This window comes from Gopherus flavomarginatus, chromosome 10 (genome assembly GCF_025201925.1).
Source record: "Gopherus flavomarginatus isolate rGopFla2 chromosome 10, rGopFla2.mat.asm, whole genome shotgun sequence".
Lineage (NCBI taxonomy): Eukaryota > Metazoa > Chordata > Testudines > Testudinidae > Gopherus > Gopherus flavomarginatus.
In genome coordinates, this window is record NC_066626.1 from 43,047,641 (window position 1) to 43,063,818 (window position 16,178).

At 36.9% G+C, this 16,178-nt stretch overlaps 1 protein-coding gene across 2 annotated transcripts in view; it reads right to left on the reverse strand.

The window, feature by feature from the left end:
- Positions 1 to 6,484: 6,484 nt before the first annotated feature.
- GAD1 (glutamate decarboxylase 1) overlaps positions 6,485 to 16,178 on the reverse strand; it is a 53,163-nt gene continuing 43,469 nt past the window's right edge. For both annotated transcript variants that reach the window (XM_050916271.1, XM_050916270.1), the window contains exons 15-17: positions 14,878 to 14,985; positions 13,877 to 13,966; positions 6,485 to 11,542 (exon numbers count right to left, since the gene is read on the reverse strand). In XM_050916271.1, the coding sequence (XP_050772228.1) occupies positions 11,369 to 11,542; positions 13,877 to 13,966; positions 14,878 to 14,985 (372 nt within the window). In that variant the 3' untranslated portion in view covers positions 6,485 to 11,368. The remainder of the gene's footprint in view (positions 11,543 to 13,876; positions 13,967 to 14,877; positions 14,986 to 16,178) is intronic.

Consider the following 16,178-nt stretch of genomic DNA (forward strand, 5'->3'; position numbering starts at 1 on the left):
CCCACAGAGGTCATTGCAGGATGGTTACCTTGCATTCTCCGCTGCTTTGCCCTTCCCAGTTTCAAATGACTCAAGTGATGAGACTTTCGTCATTTAACTCGGGGAACTGTTACAGGCCCCGCGGTACCATTATGACTTGCTCCTGATATAAGTTTTCCTTTGCCCATTTTATCTCATTATTTTAAATTAACTCTTCCTCTCCAGAACACCCTACAAAATTCCCTTCATGGTATGGTCACTTTTCAAAGTTTTGTAAATACTTATAATAGCTCCCTAAGTCATTGTTTAATGAAATACATTAACAGACAAAAAATTAATGAACTAAACTGAGGTTTCTATTAGAGATGCATGTATTCTAAAAATACAGCTAGAAAAACCCTAAGCATTTAAAAATATGGAAATTAACAGTTAAGGGAAAGTAAATATTCAAATTAATTCACATATTGAATATATACATATAAATTATCATGTGGTAAAGTGAGATGGTGAGGACATTCCATTGCAAGCTAAGAGAGTGGATAAATCATTAAATAATTATAGATTATGTGATTAAATAATTGGGCTTGATTGCTATCTTATAAATTATTCATTCTTAGGGGTGCTCTTTGTTTCTTTTTCCTCCTCTAGGCAATTTAGTTTTGACGTGTCTCTGGAATGGGCACTGTGTGAATGTTACTTGGAATTGTACCATCTCTTTCCCTTCTACTTGTATGTGGGATGAGAGGGTCTGATTCACAATTTCACATTATTGTGATCCCTTTTTGTACACTCCCCCCACCTCACAAACACACGCACCACTCTCTCTTGATTGGTCTGATTTTCCATCCAGTACAGGGCAGAGGTACCCGTACTGTGGGACAGACAGACGGAGCATTATTTCATTCTGACAGTGCTTTGAGATACTGTAAATGAAGGGTAACACACTAATGGTACCCTTCATTTATTTATTAACTATGTTTGTAAAGAGAGCAACATGATTGGGTGGATTACAGACAAATTAGAAGCTCATCTCATAAAACCAAATTGAGGACATGTTTTCCAGGGTTTTGTTTGTTGGATTTAATGTATCTTTTGGACAAAAGACCGTTATTCTATTAACCAGAGTGTTCTTTAGTTGCTTGGAGATCCAATAATACTCCTTTGGGGCCCATGACGATTCCAACTATCCCTTTCCAGTCCTCTTGCCAGCCTTCACTGAACCTTCCAGACAGCCAAAAGCCACTCCTGAATTGAGGTGCAGAGTAAACTGAATATTCTGCAGGGCCCCCAATGGCTGTACATACCATGTCGGTAGCACTTTCAGAGCTTCGAAAATTCTAAAATTATGGCAGCATATAGACAATAAACATGAGTACCTGAGTCATTCAACGTAATTATTGACACTATGCTCACAGAATTTCTGCCACCCCCACCCTTCCATGAGATAAGCCTTTTGGGGAAGGCAACTTGTTTCAGTTACTGGACTACTGGTTCTTTTTATAGTGTGGGTGATGTATTCAAAGGAGGAGAATTTTGTGGAAGGTTTTGATTTTAATCGGGGTGTGGGATATTACAGCAGCTTTTATTCCAGAGCTGCAATCAGAACATGGCTTGTGCTCACAAGAGAAATCTGAGGGAGCTGTCTGAAGCCAATGAAAATTCTCACTGTAGTGGGGCCCTGTTACACAAATTAACAAATATAAAATTGAAGAGCATCTTTTGATCTCTGATCACATCTTGCAAAAACATAAAGCATGGCTTTTTTTGGAAGACGGGCATATATAAAGCACAGTGTCATTGTCTAACACACTTATAACAAAACCTAGTGGCTCGATTACTGAGGCTCAAATGCACTCATAGAAATACTACAATTCACTAGAATAATAAAACAGAATGGGGCCTCCTAGAAGTCAAGCTTCCAACTTGAGTGTGTTTCATAGCATTGGTGCTCTTCCATGTGGAAAAATATATGAAATAATTGAAGACTCATAATAATACAAAATAGTTCCAAGTTATAAACTAACCCAACTCAATAAAGTGCAAACAATGTAATAGGAAAAATGAAACTGCTATTAATAAACTGACCTAATTTACTGCAGACCTTTATACACCAGTAAATTAACAAAACATGTTAATTTTTGTTAGTTAATTTGCAGTATTCTGTACTTGTTTTTAGTACATTCAATATACAGACAAAAAACCAACCAACCAAAAAAACCCCAAAAAACCAAACAAACAAAACTTGAAACCAGGACAAACATCCAGAGAACATGCAAAAAAGGTATAACCATGAAAAAGTAATGAATATTTAAAATTAGTTATTTTTTCCAAAGCAGAATGTAGCAATAACTAAGAGCCAATTAGTTTTGTCCAAAAAAATTAATTCCTCAGGGGCGCATGCATGCACACACTTGTGCAATCTCACTAGTAACACTCACCAGGCCCAGTTCTTTTGACATGTCAACAATAAAGAGCCATAAACTCTGAGCCCACCTAGCTGCTACGCTGACTCCACAATTCTCCATTAATCTGTCTCAGGAGAACTAAGAATCTATGACTTGCAGAAAGCCAGAAACTTCCAAACCCAGGTTTTGAGACTTGAAGTAGGCACAACATTCAAAAGCCATAAGCTACCACCTTCAGCTCAAGAAAATTCTCAACAGCTTCTTCTTCTTCTCTAGCATCTGAGGTGTTTACTTGTATCAAGTTCTACAGTTCAAATGCCAGGTAACTAACTGTTCTCGCTCCTCTAAACACTTTCCACAGTTTAGGGCCCAAAATGGTACTGTGCAAGCAGTATGGACCAGATCTACATTCTGAAAAGAACTGCTAATAGTGGGGCATATCAATAGTTCTCAGGTGTTTATTAATATTCCTTGGACTAGAAGATTGTACCTCACATTCCTAAAATTTCACTGCACATTCATAGTTTAATTTTAGGTCCTGTTAACTGAAGTATCTATTACTTGTTAGTACATTGCTAAAAATAATATTCCTTTCTAAACAATTTGTGTAGAAGTTGTCAGATCTTTTCTGGTAATTCTTAGCAAGCCATTTTCCCTCTTCTTAGCTGACTCCTAAAGCACTTTGGGAATTTGGCTCAGAGGCAGTTATAGGCCTTATAAAATGTCTTAACACCCAGATTAACAGATATTAAAACCAGGGAGGGACCATTCTGATGATCTGATCCGATTTCCTGCACAACGCAGGCTAAAGAATTTAATCTAAGAATTCCTGCATCAGACTCTCAATTTCTGGATTAACTAGAACACATCTTTTAGAAAGGTGTTAAATCTTGATTTAAAGATTTCAGGTGCTAGAGATTCCATCACAGATATATTCATAGATAAGAGAACATTATTGCTTTCGTTCTTGATGGAATATTTGTTTTTTATCATGTCCTGCTTTAAGAATTTTTTAAAATTGTATTTTCTTACCATACATGTCCTTGAGGAAGTCATAGCCAGCCTGATCATACAATTATATGTTATATTATATGCACACACATGTTCATTCTGTAAGAATTCCACTTGGACAAGAGACTAGATTAACTATGACAAATTAAAACATTTTAAATCTTGATGTGCAACATGTTTCTGTGCCTTTTTATGTCTGTCTGTACAGAGAACCTTCACCCTTTTCTTCAGGAGACTTTTCTAAAGGAACAGAGCACAAGAAGATTTTTCTTTCTTTACTGAGTCTGTTGCAAAACCTAGTCCTCCCTCCTCTTTTTTCCTAACTGTAATTGAAATTCTTGCTTTGTCCAGAATACTGATCCCCAATCATGCTCCGATGAAACCCAAGTCACTTCACCTTTGCAGTTCTCCTTTTAACCTTCGTTTTCTGTTGATGCTGCATCTTCTCATTTTAACTTTAGCAGCTTTACTTGCTCACTTTGTTCTTCAGTAAGTTACTATTTCCCATTGCAAGTACTTCTTGTTTCAAATAACTTCATCCCTAGAGTAGAGGTTGTAATAGAAAATCATAAAACACTAAGGGACAAATTCAGGCCTGGTGCAAAGAGGTGAAGTTCCCTTGACATCAGTGAAGATGCACCCACTCCCAAATAGTCTGAATTTGATACTAACATTTTATCAATCAGTCAACCAGGTCTCTGCATTAGCTGATCATTCCTAAACATTCTTGGGGGAAGAAAATATTCTCCAATATAATACAATAATTATTTTATGTCCATGCTTTATATTACACTTTTATATATTACACTTAGATATTAACCTTTAGAAAACTTATTTGTAGTATAAATTGACTGCCTCAGTCTGTTTGCTTTATGTAATCGTATAAATCAGAACTAGAACAGGTCCTAAAATCCCTTAGCATATAAATACAAACAACCTCAAAGTTTATACAAATCCACATTTGTGTGCATGCTATTGAAATAAATTGACACAAATTTTAATATCATGCTATAGATAATACATAAGGCAATATTTTTTCAGCATTTTCCGTCATCATGCAAGAAGAAAATGTTTTTGTTATTTTGAGTACTAATTCACAAGCACCTTGATTTTTCAGTGACACACATGAGGAAAGTGTCTAAAACTCATTAGATGCCTATAATGGCACTGTAGTTTGCTATAAAACACAATACATTAACCGAAAGCACACTAACCTTTTGAACCATCTTATACATGTAAGTTAGTATTTAAGACATTTTATGACAAATTGCCACACGTTCATATTTTTCTTATACAGGAAATGTCTTGGGTTTTGTATTTATCATGCATAATTCAAGTCCAATTTAAAATTATCTTCTACTGCAGTAAATTATGGCATGCTTGCAAACCCTGTGTCTTATTTTTACATGACAGGTATTTTACATCCATGTTTAATGCATAAATGATAGTAAAATATAATTAATATTTTGCTCAATTATTACATACTCATTAAATGCAAGTTGTGGCTGATATTAAAATTTTTACTATATTGGCTATAATATTCTGAACGTGTATGACCTTGGTACATGCCAGGGCCTATTTTTACAAATAGTATAGAAACGTCACAATTTTTTACCCAGCTCTGGTTTAGAATCCCATTCTATAGTTGTTATGTTAGCAAAACTCCCATTGTATTTCACTTATCAGGGACTGGATTCTGCTTCCGTTAAAATTAATAGAAAAACTGCCATTGACTTCAGTGGCCACAGGACTGAATCTTTCATGTATACCTTTACAAAACGATTTCTTTTAAAGTTTGTTCAGGTCATTCACAACATAAAAATTTAAACCTAATTTACGTATTTTTAAATGAATCATTTTTACTATAACTGCTTGTGTAGTATAATGCTCAGTCATTCAAAATGTTGAGCATTCTAGCCCTGACCCAACAAAATACTTAAGAACATACTTGAAGCTACACTCGTTCATAGCTGCATTGACTTCCAAAAGAAAACGCATGCTTAAAGTTAAACAAGCACTTAAATGCTTTTCTGCAACAGGTCTAGGGCATTCTGCGCCTTGTAGGTTTGAACCCATAATGAGCAGGTAGCCCTTGATCTTGCATTTGGTTGTGTGTGGGTGCAGTCTGGCACCTGTGCTTTGCAGGATCAGGTAGTTGCAAGATCAGGTCACAAGTTAATACACATAACACCTCTGACCACACTTGCAAAACCTGATTCTCTATTTCTTTTACATACAAAAGTCCCCTTGCAGTATATGATCCCTGATTCTGCAAAGACTTACACACATGCTTAACTATACACAGGGTGAATAGTCCCACTGAAGTCAATGGAACTATTACGTGTGAAAAGTTAAGCACGTGTACAAGTCTTTGCAGGATTGGGGCCTATGATTGGGCTCATGATGATCTCTGCCTCAAGGACGTTAGTTTTAGAAATATATCCACATATTAAATATCAGTGAAATGCAAATATTTGGCTCTCTGTCTTCCAGAAGAGCTTGATCCACCTCTTCTCAGTCCAGCGGTTCTCAAACTATGAGTTGGGACCCCAAAGTGGGTCAGGATCCCATTTTAATGGGGTCACCAGGCCCAGTATTAGACTCGCTGGGACACAGGGCTGAAGCCAAAGCCTGAGTGCTTTAGCCTGGGGCAGCAGCTTTCGGCTTTGTGCCCCCCTCCCCTGCCCCACCCAGGGTCACATAGTAATTTTTGTTGTCAGTGCAATGAAGTTTGAGAACCCCTGTCTTAGTCACAGTAAACTCACATACTTTTATGTGAGTTTTGCTTGAACAAGCTGAACTGTGTCTTCAGCAGTACCAGCTGAAGAGATGTTTCTGCTTTATGCTTTTCACCAGATGATCCACAACCCCTGCAAAGTAGTAAAACTTCATTACTCTGTTCATATCTGAATACTGAAGTTCTTATGCAGCATGTATGCATGCAAGCTCCCACTGAATTCAGGATTAAAAACTGTGTTGTGTCCTAAACCTTTGGCTCACTGTTTTTAGTGTTTAAGATTTGCTGTGAGATGTACGTCTCGTGTTCTTGAGGAAAAGCAGAGAACTCACAAATAATATGAGACAAATGAAACAATTTTAAGATAAATTTTTATTGAAAAATGTAAATTGCATTGCATATCATTTTTATAATTTCACAATTCTTTTTGCCACAAAACACAGAGATTCTGTTTAAAAAAATCTCTTTTTATTTGTCACCATTCAAAAAACATGTTGTGCCCTGAATAAATGATGATTTTAAAATTCTGGGCTACTCTCGAGAACCCTGGTTCTGTCTGTCCGCCAGAAATGGTAGAATCTTACTGTGTTCTCCAAAAAGGGGTTCTAACAACTGAAACTGGAACTTTTCCTACTTAAAATCAACAGCTGCTTTGGTTATCCTTTTCCAAATCTAATACATCAGCTAGTAAACACTGAAGCAACAATTTCTAGTTTGGCATCTTCCCTCTATTTGCCATTTGTCAAGATACTTTGAATTCACCCACCTTAACAATACAGAGCTTGTCAGTAAGATTTTAAAGAAGAAATCACAACCTCAGAGTAAATTACCAACTCGTTACATCAGGAAAATTGAGTTGCTCATCTATAATTGTATTTCTTGGAATGAGTCACCTCGTTCATGGCTTCACGCTTTCTGACCTTCCCCACATATTGCTGTGTGGATTTAAGAACAGGAGAGTTGCAGAGAAGTCATTGTTTGAGAAGCCACAGAATATTACTCAGATGAAGATTGACTACTGGAAGGGAAATAGAGAGACTTTGTCTCATTGATGATCATGGCCATCCCCTAAATAAGGCTCTGTTAAATCAGCTGTCTGAGTTTGGGTAAACCAGGACCCTGTGCTGGTGGTGATGGGAAGTCATTACTGCTAAATATCCTAATGGACAACATCAATCACAAGGAGATACCAGAAACTGGTTTTGAGCATCATTTGCCACAAAACTAAGATACAGTGGTACCAGAAAGAAAGAATCCCATACATCATATATGAAGATAAATTTAACTCTCATGGCTGCGAGAACCACCTCGAAAATAAACTTCATAACTCTGTGATAGGCAGCAGGATCTACGTTATTAAATGTCACTTCTAGATCCAAACTATCATTGGCAGTAGCTAGAGCAGTCTAGTAGTTCTGATCTGGCAAAAGCAAGAAACTGTGCCAAATGGAAGAGAAGCAATTTGTAGTAATCAAATTACAGTTTGCACAATACTCAGGAGAACAAGATTCTGTTCCCAGCCAGTACCATTCAGGACTTGCTGCATGATCTCTGTCCTTTTCCAGTCTGCAAAATGGGGATCCTATTACTTAGCTTCCACATATGTTTCTAAAGCCTATAGAGTTCTTCAAATATTATTGTTGTAAGGTGGCGATAATCTGGACACTAGGGCCAGAAAGTTAAGATTTTAAGGTTAGAGCATAAAGTATGAAGCCTGCATCTTACCTCTCTAGTGGTACTGTCACTGAAACTCCCTGAGTGAGGGCATAAAGGGGATCATAAACTCTAAGCTAAAAATTGGTCAAAGAAATGACAAGCGGCTGCTGCTGCTGTGTGTGGAAGAGGTAGACTCCCCTTTCAAGGCTGGTTAGATATCTTGGCAATGACTAGCATAGGCCATAATGTTTTTCATACACTGTGAAGATTAGAGAGATGCTGTAATCTTCTGTAGCAGGTCTTTGAATAAAGTGAACTATTCAGAGGGGGAAAATTTCATCCAGAAACTTATGCTTCAAAAAGTAATCCAGCCTTTTCATTTCTAAGAGAAGAGTTTGTTTCTGAACACCCGAGAACAGCCTTGTGAGTAGGAGAACTCTAACCTTTTAATGAGAAATGGCCTGCATCTAGAGAGAATGGCATTTGATTTTAAAAGTTGAAGCCAGAACCAATATTGATGCTGACAATATCCATGGGAGCAGGATTCAGACCTTATATCATTGACTTTTATACCAAAGGTGCTAGTATCAAAGAAGGGAAGATGTCAGGAATATTTATTCTGGAAGATCAAAATTCACGACTGTAGAAGCATGGCCCACTGCAACTATCTGCACCAGCTGCGTGAAGTAAAATCATTGCCCTAAGGAGATGGGCCTACTAGAAAGACAACTGTGCTAGTGGGATTACTGGGTGGCTTCATAGTTGTAAGATTTTGAGGTGGATTATATGGATCATCTTCTGTATGTTATAGTTAGGAGGCAAAAAGAGAGCCACAAAAGTGAAACAAGCCCTGAATTTGACTCCAATGAGCAATAAGGTAATAACATAATGAAGTTCAAGAAGAAGCTTCTACAGAGTGTAAGAGAGGAGAGAGGTATACCGGGTCTCTAGGAAAAGAAAAAGAAAACAGTGCTTGGGAATGACTAGCCACCCAAAACTCAGCTCCTTAAATTTTGGAAGAGTCCTGGTGACAAAAATAAGCATAGAGTGCTTATACATCAGAATTAGACCCCCTGGACCTGGAAGTTAGATTGGGCCCACCAGTGTTAGACTCTTGAAATAGGTTTCTCAATTTTTCCATTCAAAGAATGTCAAAATGCCCCAGGCTTTCCTGGCTATATGAGAGGGGTTAGACATGGTGTTTTGAATATCCAACTGGTATTTACTCTTAAGACCACAGGTGAGGCACAGCACAGAATTTGCAGTCCCAGGGGACCATGGTCACATTTGCACCTTCCCAATCCTGGGCTGCTCCAGGGGCTGCAAAGACCTAGAGGGGGCTGTGTAAGTTATAGCTGACTCCCTGGATTGTCCTATGAGCTGCAGGGATGTCTGGAATTTCCTTAGTGCTATGTGATGTAGCCCTGCCCCAAAACACTCTTCCCTTCTCCAGCATGCCAACTAAGCCAACCTTACATATGTCTTCTGCATTGCCTGTACTAAGGGAATTCTCTTCTGGCTACAGCCAAGGCTTTTAGGGCCCCTTCATGCTACTGCAGCCTGTTCACATGGCATAATGTGAGGCACCGAGGCAGTGAGTGTCTAACCCCCTCTAAATAAATGAAAAAGCAACACAAAGTGTTAGGATCTTTTTGGACAGAGTATTGCTGTAGTTTTAAATCAAAATGTGTCTCGTTACAATCCTTTAATAGAATATTTCTAATGCGATTAAATTTTATTTCAGAGCAGAAAGAAAAGTAGCTTATTACAGACTTTCCTGTACAATAGCCATAGCAGCATATTTTGAAAAGATTTTGAATCAGCAGGTTTCAGTTATCATGATAATAGTCATTCTGTAGCCAGAGGACTATTGAGCCTTTATTTGATTCCACTACTTAGCTGGTCTGCCAGTACAAAATCATGTACTTTGTTGAACTGGTTACCTAGTTAATTAAAAACTGAATGGGCTGCAGCTGACTCTTGTGTCTATATTCTGAAATGTCTGATCAGTTAAAACTATGGTGACAAGCCAGCTGTATTTAAACATTCTGTGGTGAGTTTTTCTTTTCCTCTGTAAACTCCAAAATACATAGTGAATTCCCCTTCTACAAAACATTAATAAACCTGGTTAACAATCTCACAGATTTGGTACAGATTTTCTTCAGGAATCTTGCCCCAGAATTTAGCTAAACTAGTCACAGAGATTGAACCTGAACTACAACAGAAGTACATGGGCCTTGGTTATTATCCAATATTCACTAGAAAAGCATTCAGAACACTGGACATACAGGCAGACATTACAATTAATAAAAGTGAAGAGTCTATTAAAGTAAAGGGATTTCATTATACTAGAGTCTATATACAATGTTAGAATTCCTAATGATCAGTAAAATTAACTGTAAGTTGTTATTTTAAGGGCACTATTATATAAATAAAAAAGTGTCAGCTAATATTTTTATCATCTCTTTGGCTCACAAATGCACTAAAATACCATAAACATCATTTAGAACTTCAATAATATATAAATAGGATACATTACAAATGGAAGAAAATACAAGACAACTCTTTAGCATGGTAAATCTCTGCATATAAATAAGCAAATATTTCATAGACCTAGAATTGAACAGTTATCTTGCTGTAAAACTATTACATTTAATTCCTTTTCACAAAGTCATTTAACTATAATATACACAATCTACACAAATTAATCTCTAAAAATACAGCAATAATATACCTGGTACAATGACTCTGTTACTATTATCCCCTGCTATGACACTGAAGGGGAGATACAACTATCTTACTGGGGGGTGCTTTTAGGATCCATTGTTTTTGTATGTGAGAGAAGCACCAACAATAAAGTTTAATACTATTAAACATTTTCCTTAGCTCCTAAGAAGCTACATTTTTTAAAATGTTTCTTTACAGCTATTTGCATTTGTTAGACAGATGTGCCGCACATTGTCCACATCATTAACTGTTGAAAGAAAAGTTAGTTCTCTTAAAGTGGAAAACATGCTCTGGCTTAGCTCTAAATTCATTACCATTTATATATATATATATATATATATATATATATATATATATATATATATATATATATATATATATATATATATATATACTGTACATACATATTGTGTAGAGTTCTTAATTCTCTATTTTAATACTTAGTAGTTTCCTGCTGACTATAATAAACAGACTAAAATAAGGATCATAGTACACTTCAAGATAATATATTTTCCTTCAATAAAATGACCTACTAATACATATATATTTCAGTAAGCCATAGGTGCTGGAACTAAGGGTACTGGGTGTGTGTGTGGGCTACTGCACCCCCTGGCTTGAAATGGTTTCCATTATATACTGGGTTTACAGTTGGTTCAATCGCTCTCAGCACCCCCCAGTATACAAATTGTTCCAGCACCTCTGCAGTAACCTACAGATTTTTTTGTGTTAGAGTGTCTTAGGAGAGTGGAACATTTAGAAAGGGAATTTCCTTAAAGGGTGTTCTGCAGAACTGGGTAAAAAAGCCAGTGCTGGAAAACAGTGGACTAGAGGAATAAATAGTTTGCCAAGAGTATTACAGATCCTGCCCCAATCTTTCTATTTCTTCAATGAGGAAGTCAATGTCAGACTTAGTTGCCGCCGGGTTTGAGACAACCATTCGGAAGAAGTTGACTTTATCTCCCAGAGGCTGATATCCAACCATTGTGGTACCTGACTCCATCATCAGAGCTTTGATTTTTGGTGCCACCTTTATAATTAAAACAAAACAGGAAAGCAATTTAGAACCCTTTTCCTTTCTTACTAGTCACCATATTTCTTAATTTAGAAAAGAGAGCAATTACACCAGAGATAGATGTTTACATAAAACTGTAGAAAGAAAATGCTTGATAACATATTTTATGTATATATAATAGTGATATGTAAATTAGGTGTTTAAATTCTTCTATACTTAATAATCTAAGATGTTATGATTAACAACGATGTCAACTTAAAAACCATAGCTTAAGCAAACAGTATTCCTTATTAAGCTACTAATAACATCTCAGAGTACTGGAAGAATTTACAAATCTAAATTTACGTGTCACTATTTATTTTTCTGATTAATTATTGGAATTCTTATAGTTTGGACAATGAAAAGTAACAAAGCCAATTTCACTCTGGTTTATAGTCTCATTTTCAACTTCTTAATGCTTCAGTATTTGGATGACAAACACTGAAAGTGGATCGTTAACTGTGAAAACAGGTCAGGAAAAGAATTCATGGGAAAATTTTAACAAATGTGACTTCTTTTGTCTTTGTAGGAATTTTCAGTGGAAATTTTAGAATTTGTATCAGAAAACAAGGAAAGGAGACACTTTCCATTAAAATTTCTGTTTACTCAGAAAGCCTTTCTGTCAAAAATTTTGATGGAAAATTTTCAACTAGCCTTATTGTATAAAGAAAACTTTCTACTGGTATTTTTTTTTTAAATCATGAAAACATTTGGATTGGTTTTACAGCACCATGAAGTTATTACAATTATCTTCTTTATTTTCACTTTCAAAGAAGAAAATCCAACAAAGTCTTAACAGTTGCACAGTATCCGTCAATCAAGAGCAGTGCACCTACTTTGCCTTTCTTGCCTAATTATGGGCCAGATTCTGCCACCCTTATTCATCTTGAGTAGTACTCCACGTGAATAAGGGTGACACAATTGAGTCTTGTGAAATCTGAGGTCTATCTGAGAAGACTCGGTAGAGTACACAGGCAAGTTAAAATGATGATTCCCAGGACTACTTCACCCCTGACCTAGTCCCTGCCATTCAGTGTCTATCTCTGGGTGCCATTTGACACTTTTTCCTTGATGTCTCGCAATGTCCCATCACTAGCTCATTCTTAACATGGTCAAATCAAACACTTCATCTTTCTTCACAGACTTTTTCCTCTCCCTCTCTTTTCTATCACTGTTGGCAATTCCATTAGTCATTTTGTCCCATAGATTCACACAAGTAATTTTATTAATTCCTCTCTGTCCTTCTTTCCTCACAGTGATGCTGCCACAAAATCCTGCTGGTTCTTCCTCTACAATATCACCAATCTGCCCTCTCCTTTCTATTCCCACCACAAAAAACTCTTGGTCAGGGCCTGATTATCTCATCTTGACAACTGTAATCTCTTTTTCTCTCTTGTATTCTTAACCTCACCCCAGTCTGAACTATTCAAAATGCTGCCACAAAACAATGTACTTTAGAAGAACTAGATATGTTCCATGTCTGATTTCAAAGGAGAAATATAACTTCAGACCCAATAAGAACAGGAGACGAAGTATCAAGGTCCAGAAGCCAGTCATAATATGGAACTCTGGGGTAGAGCTGGTCTGCAATTTTCCAGTGAAATAGGTTTAGAAAATGGTGATTTGTTGTAACCAAAGTGTTTCATAGCAATGTATGGGGTTCAACAAACTGATTAACCACCTGCCTGGGTTCCTGCCAGCTCAGCTGGTGTGCTGCTGAGGAGCACAGGCTTCCATGGTTCACGGCTCAGAGGCAGTCCTACCATGGAGACTGCTCGTGGATCCCACAGATTCCAGGCTCCTGGGCCTGATGGCTCTCTGAGCTGTTGACTCCCCAGGCTGCAGGGATTGGGCAGTCCAGGGAGATAGCTGGCCTAGGAGTCTCAAAGCCTTGGGGTTCCTGGTCCTAGACAGTCTGCATGATGTGGCTGCCCAAAAACATAGACCCTTAAAAATCTGACAGATGTGGACTGAAAGGGACATTATTCTTGTCACTTTCACCCATCACTGAAAAGCAGCTGTGAAAATGACAAGAATAATTGTCAAGAATCATGACAATCTCAGTGAGCAGCTGCCAGAGTCCTGCAGGAAATAATTATTTTGGGAAATACCATGTACTGGCATTTCCAGAACAGCGATTTTACAGAATTCCCCATTCCCTTGCTAAACGGAAATCCCAAATTTCCATCAACTCTATTTTGGAAACCTGGCTTAGAATCAGCACATGCAGAGATATGTTATTTTAGATAAATAGAACCCTTTGGCTTAGAAATGAATCAATATATTATACATTTAATGTGAGCTGCATACCCTATGTAGCTTTTCTCTTCTCTCCTCAGAGTCTGGTATGCCCCTGAGACTCTGAGGAATGTACCAGAAACATACATTTGTGTGTTCAGGCTGAAAAAAGAACAAACAAACACATAAGTGAATAAACATAATAGGAATATATGGATCACCCATACCAATCTCCTGAAGGACAATAAATTGTTATTGAATATTTTATTACAGAAGTAGAGTCCATACATTTTATTAAGGCTGTTAATTCTATATACTAAGAAACAATACATTCTGTATAATATTGCTACTTCAGTCTACTTGCAGCCGCCATCTTGGATTCACTATGCATTGTCCCTTTTACAATATTCTAGAGTGCTGATGAAGTACAAACATTGTTCAACACTTATGTAATTTTAAGAGGATGTCCCTTCCAAGATTCCAGTGCCAGACAGCCCCCGGTCGTATTCAGTGACATTGTACACAGACAGGTCTGTCTTTTGGTAACTGATTTTCCTCCTCTTAGTAAGTGAAGAGACAAAGTGTGTATCAACCAAGACTTTATGCAGAGGCATCAGCAGAGGAGGTAGCAGCTTTCAGAGAACCAAGAGTGACAACCTCTGGAATGTCAGCATGAACAGGCTTTATTAAGGCCAACTTCATACCCTAATCTGAGAAGCCACATCAGTTCCTCTGCACTACATTCTTATGGGAATCTGGCTCTTTGTTGATAAATACCATCTGAAGTGTTCAGCTTGTGGCCCAATACAGTCCTTTAAGTTGAAAAGAAAATAAAAGAAAAGACAAAGAGGGGAGGAATCCCTGTGTTCATAATTGAAATCCATATAGAAGTTCAATGTGTCTGGCCAAAAGTCTGCCCATATGTCAGTGGCCATGTTGTTCTTTTTCATACATAGCTATGAGCTCTTGAGAAACCTATAGAAATTTCAAGATTGCTCCAAGAAATGTATACAAACTCAGTTCCCAGCTGTCAAGTTACATGAAAAATATTTTTGGTCTATGTAATGACTTACCTCTCCATCAAAAACCATCTCATATTCTTCCCTGTTTTTAATTTTAGTATAGAGGTACTCTGACAATTCCAGACATTTGTTGATCTGATTTTCAAATCCTACTGTACCCTATTTTAAAAAGAAAATGTTTTATTAGTTAAAAAAGTTCCCCCTCTTTTCTTGTACCATCTAGCCATCTCTAGTAATTAGGTTTGGACAGAAAATAAAATATATAACAGGACTATCATTTTGCAAGTTAAAAGTTAAAGGATGACCACAGAAATAAAGAATACTTTTAGTGACACTTATTTTGTAAATAGTGAAATTCACATGGTTACATGTGATCTACAAAAGAATTACTATTTTGTTTGTGCACTATTTTGTTTTTAAAAGAACTTTATAGCGATAAATACATAAAAATAAATACATAAATAGATGAATAAAGGTCTTTTAAAAATTTTTAAGAAGATAAATATTTCAGCTTGTTGGTTTTTTTTGCCTACAGAATATCAGGAATATTAAATCTTGGCTCCTCTGTTTTTACTGGAGGACTAGAGAATTGGGGAGAATTTTAAATCTTTTCTCCCAGTTGTTGGTCAGGAATTTGCATTAAGAAAAACAAGGTAGGAAGCAAATAAAGAGTTTTAAAGAGTTTGACTGAAAATACATTTCCCCACTCAGTTGCTCAATTTTCTAGCTGGTCTTTTGTAATGTCATAATCCCACCCATTCTCCAGTCCTCCAAACAAACAAATAAAAACAACCCTGGAAAAATAAAGCTTTAAAAAAATCCAGACCACCTTTGTCCTTCATTGAAAAGGTAAATAAGGGCATGTACACATTTTTTCCCCCTTGCAGGTCATCTTTCAGCACCGGTGAAGCCCTTAATGCCACCCTCATTATGTATCTGTGGTGCAGGTTCTCTATACTGGGATAAAATTCACAGTGAAAGAATATTTGCAAGATGATTCAAGGGCTTAGATAAATATCGCATTAAGCCCACTGTCTATTTTGAAGGCAAATTTGTGCTCATTTTTGGCAGCTGTTAATGCTGGAAGAAAAACCTCCACAGCTTCCAATGTATCATTATTCCAAAAAATGACCCAAAGGCAGTTGTTGCAATATATATAACATCAAATTTACTAGAAGTGGGTCCAACCCAAAATCTCAGAGCTGATAGCTTTGAGAAAGGCAGCCTCTATAAAAGACCCAGACCAAAATGCTGAGTCTGAGTGCCTCAATTTTTTCAGAAATTTGAATTTCTTCAGTTGAATTTTGTGTTGTGGTCTGGGGTCTACAATTTGTTTTAAGAAAGAATCACAA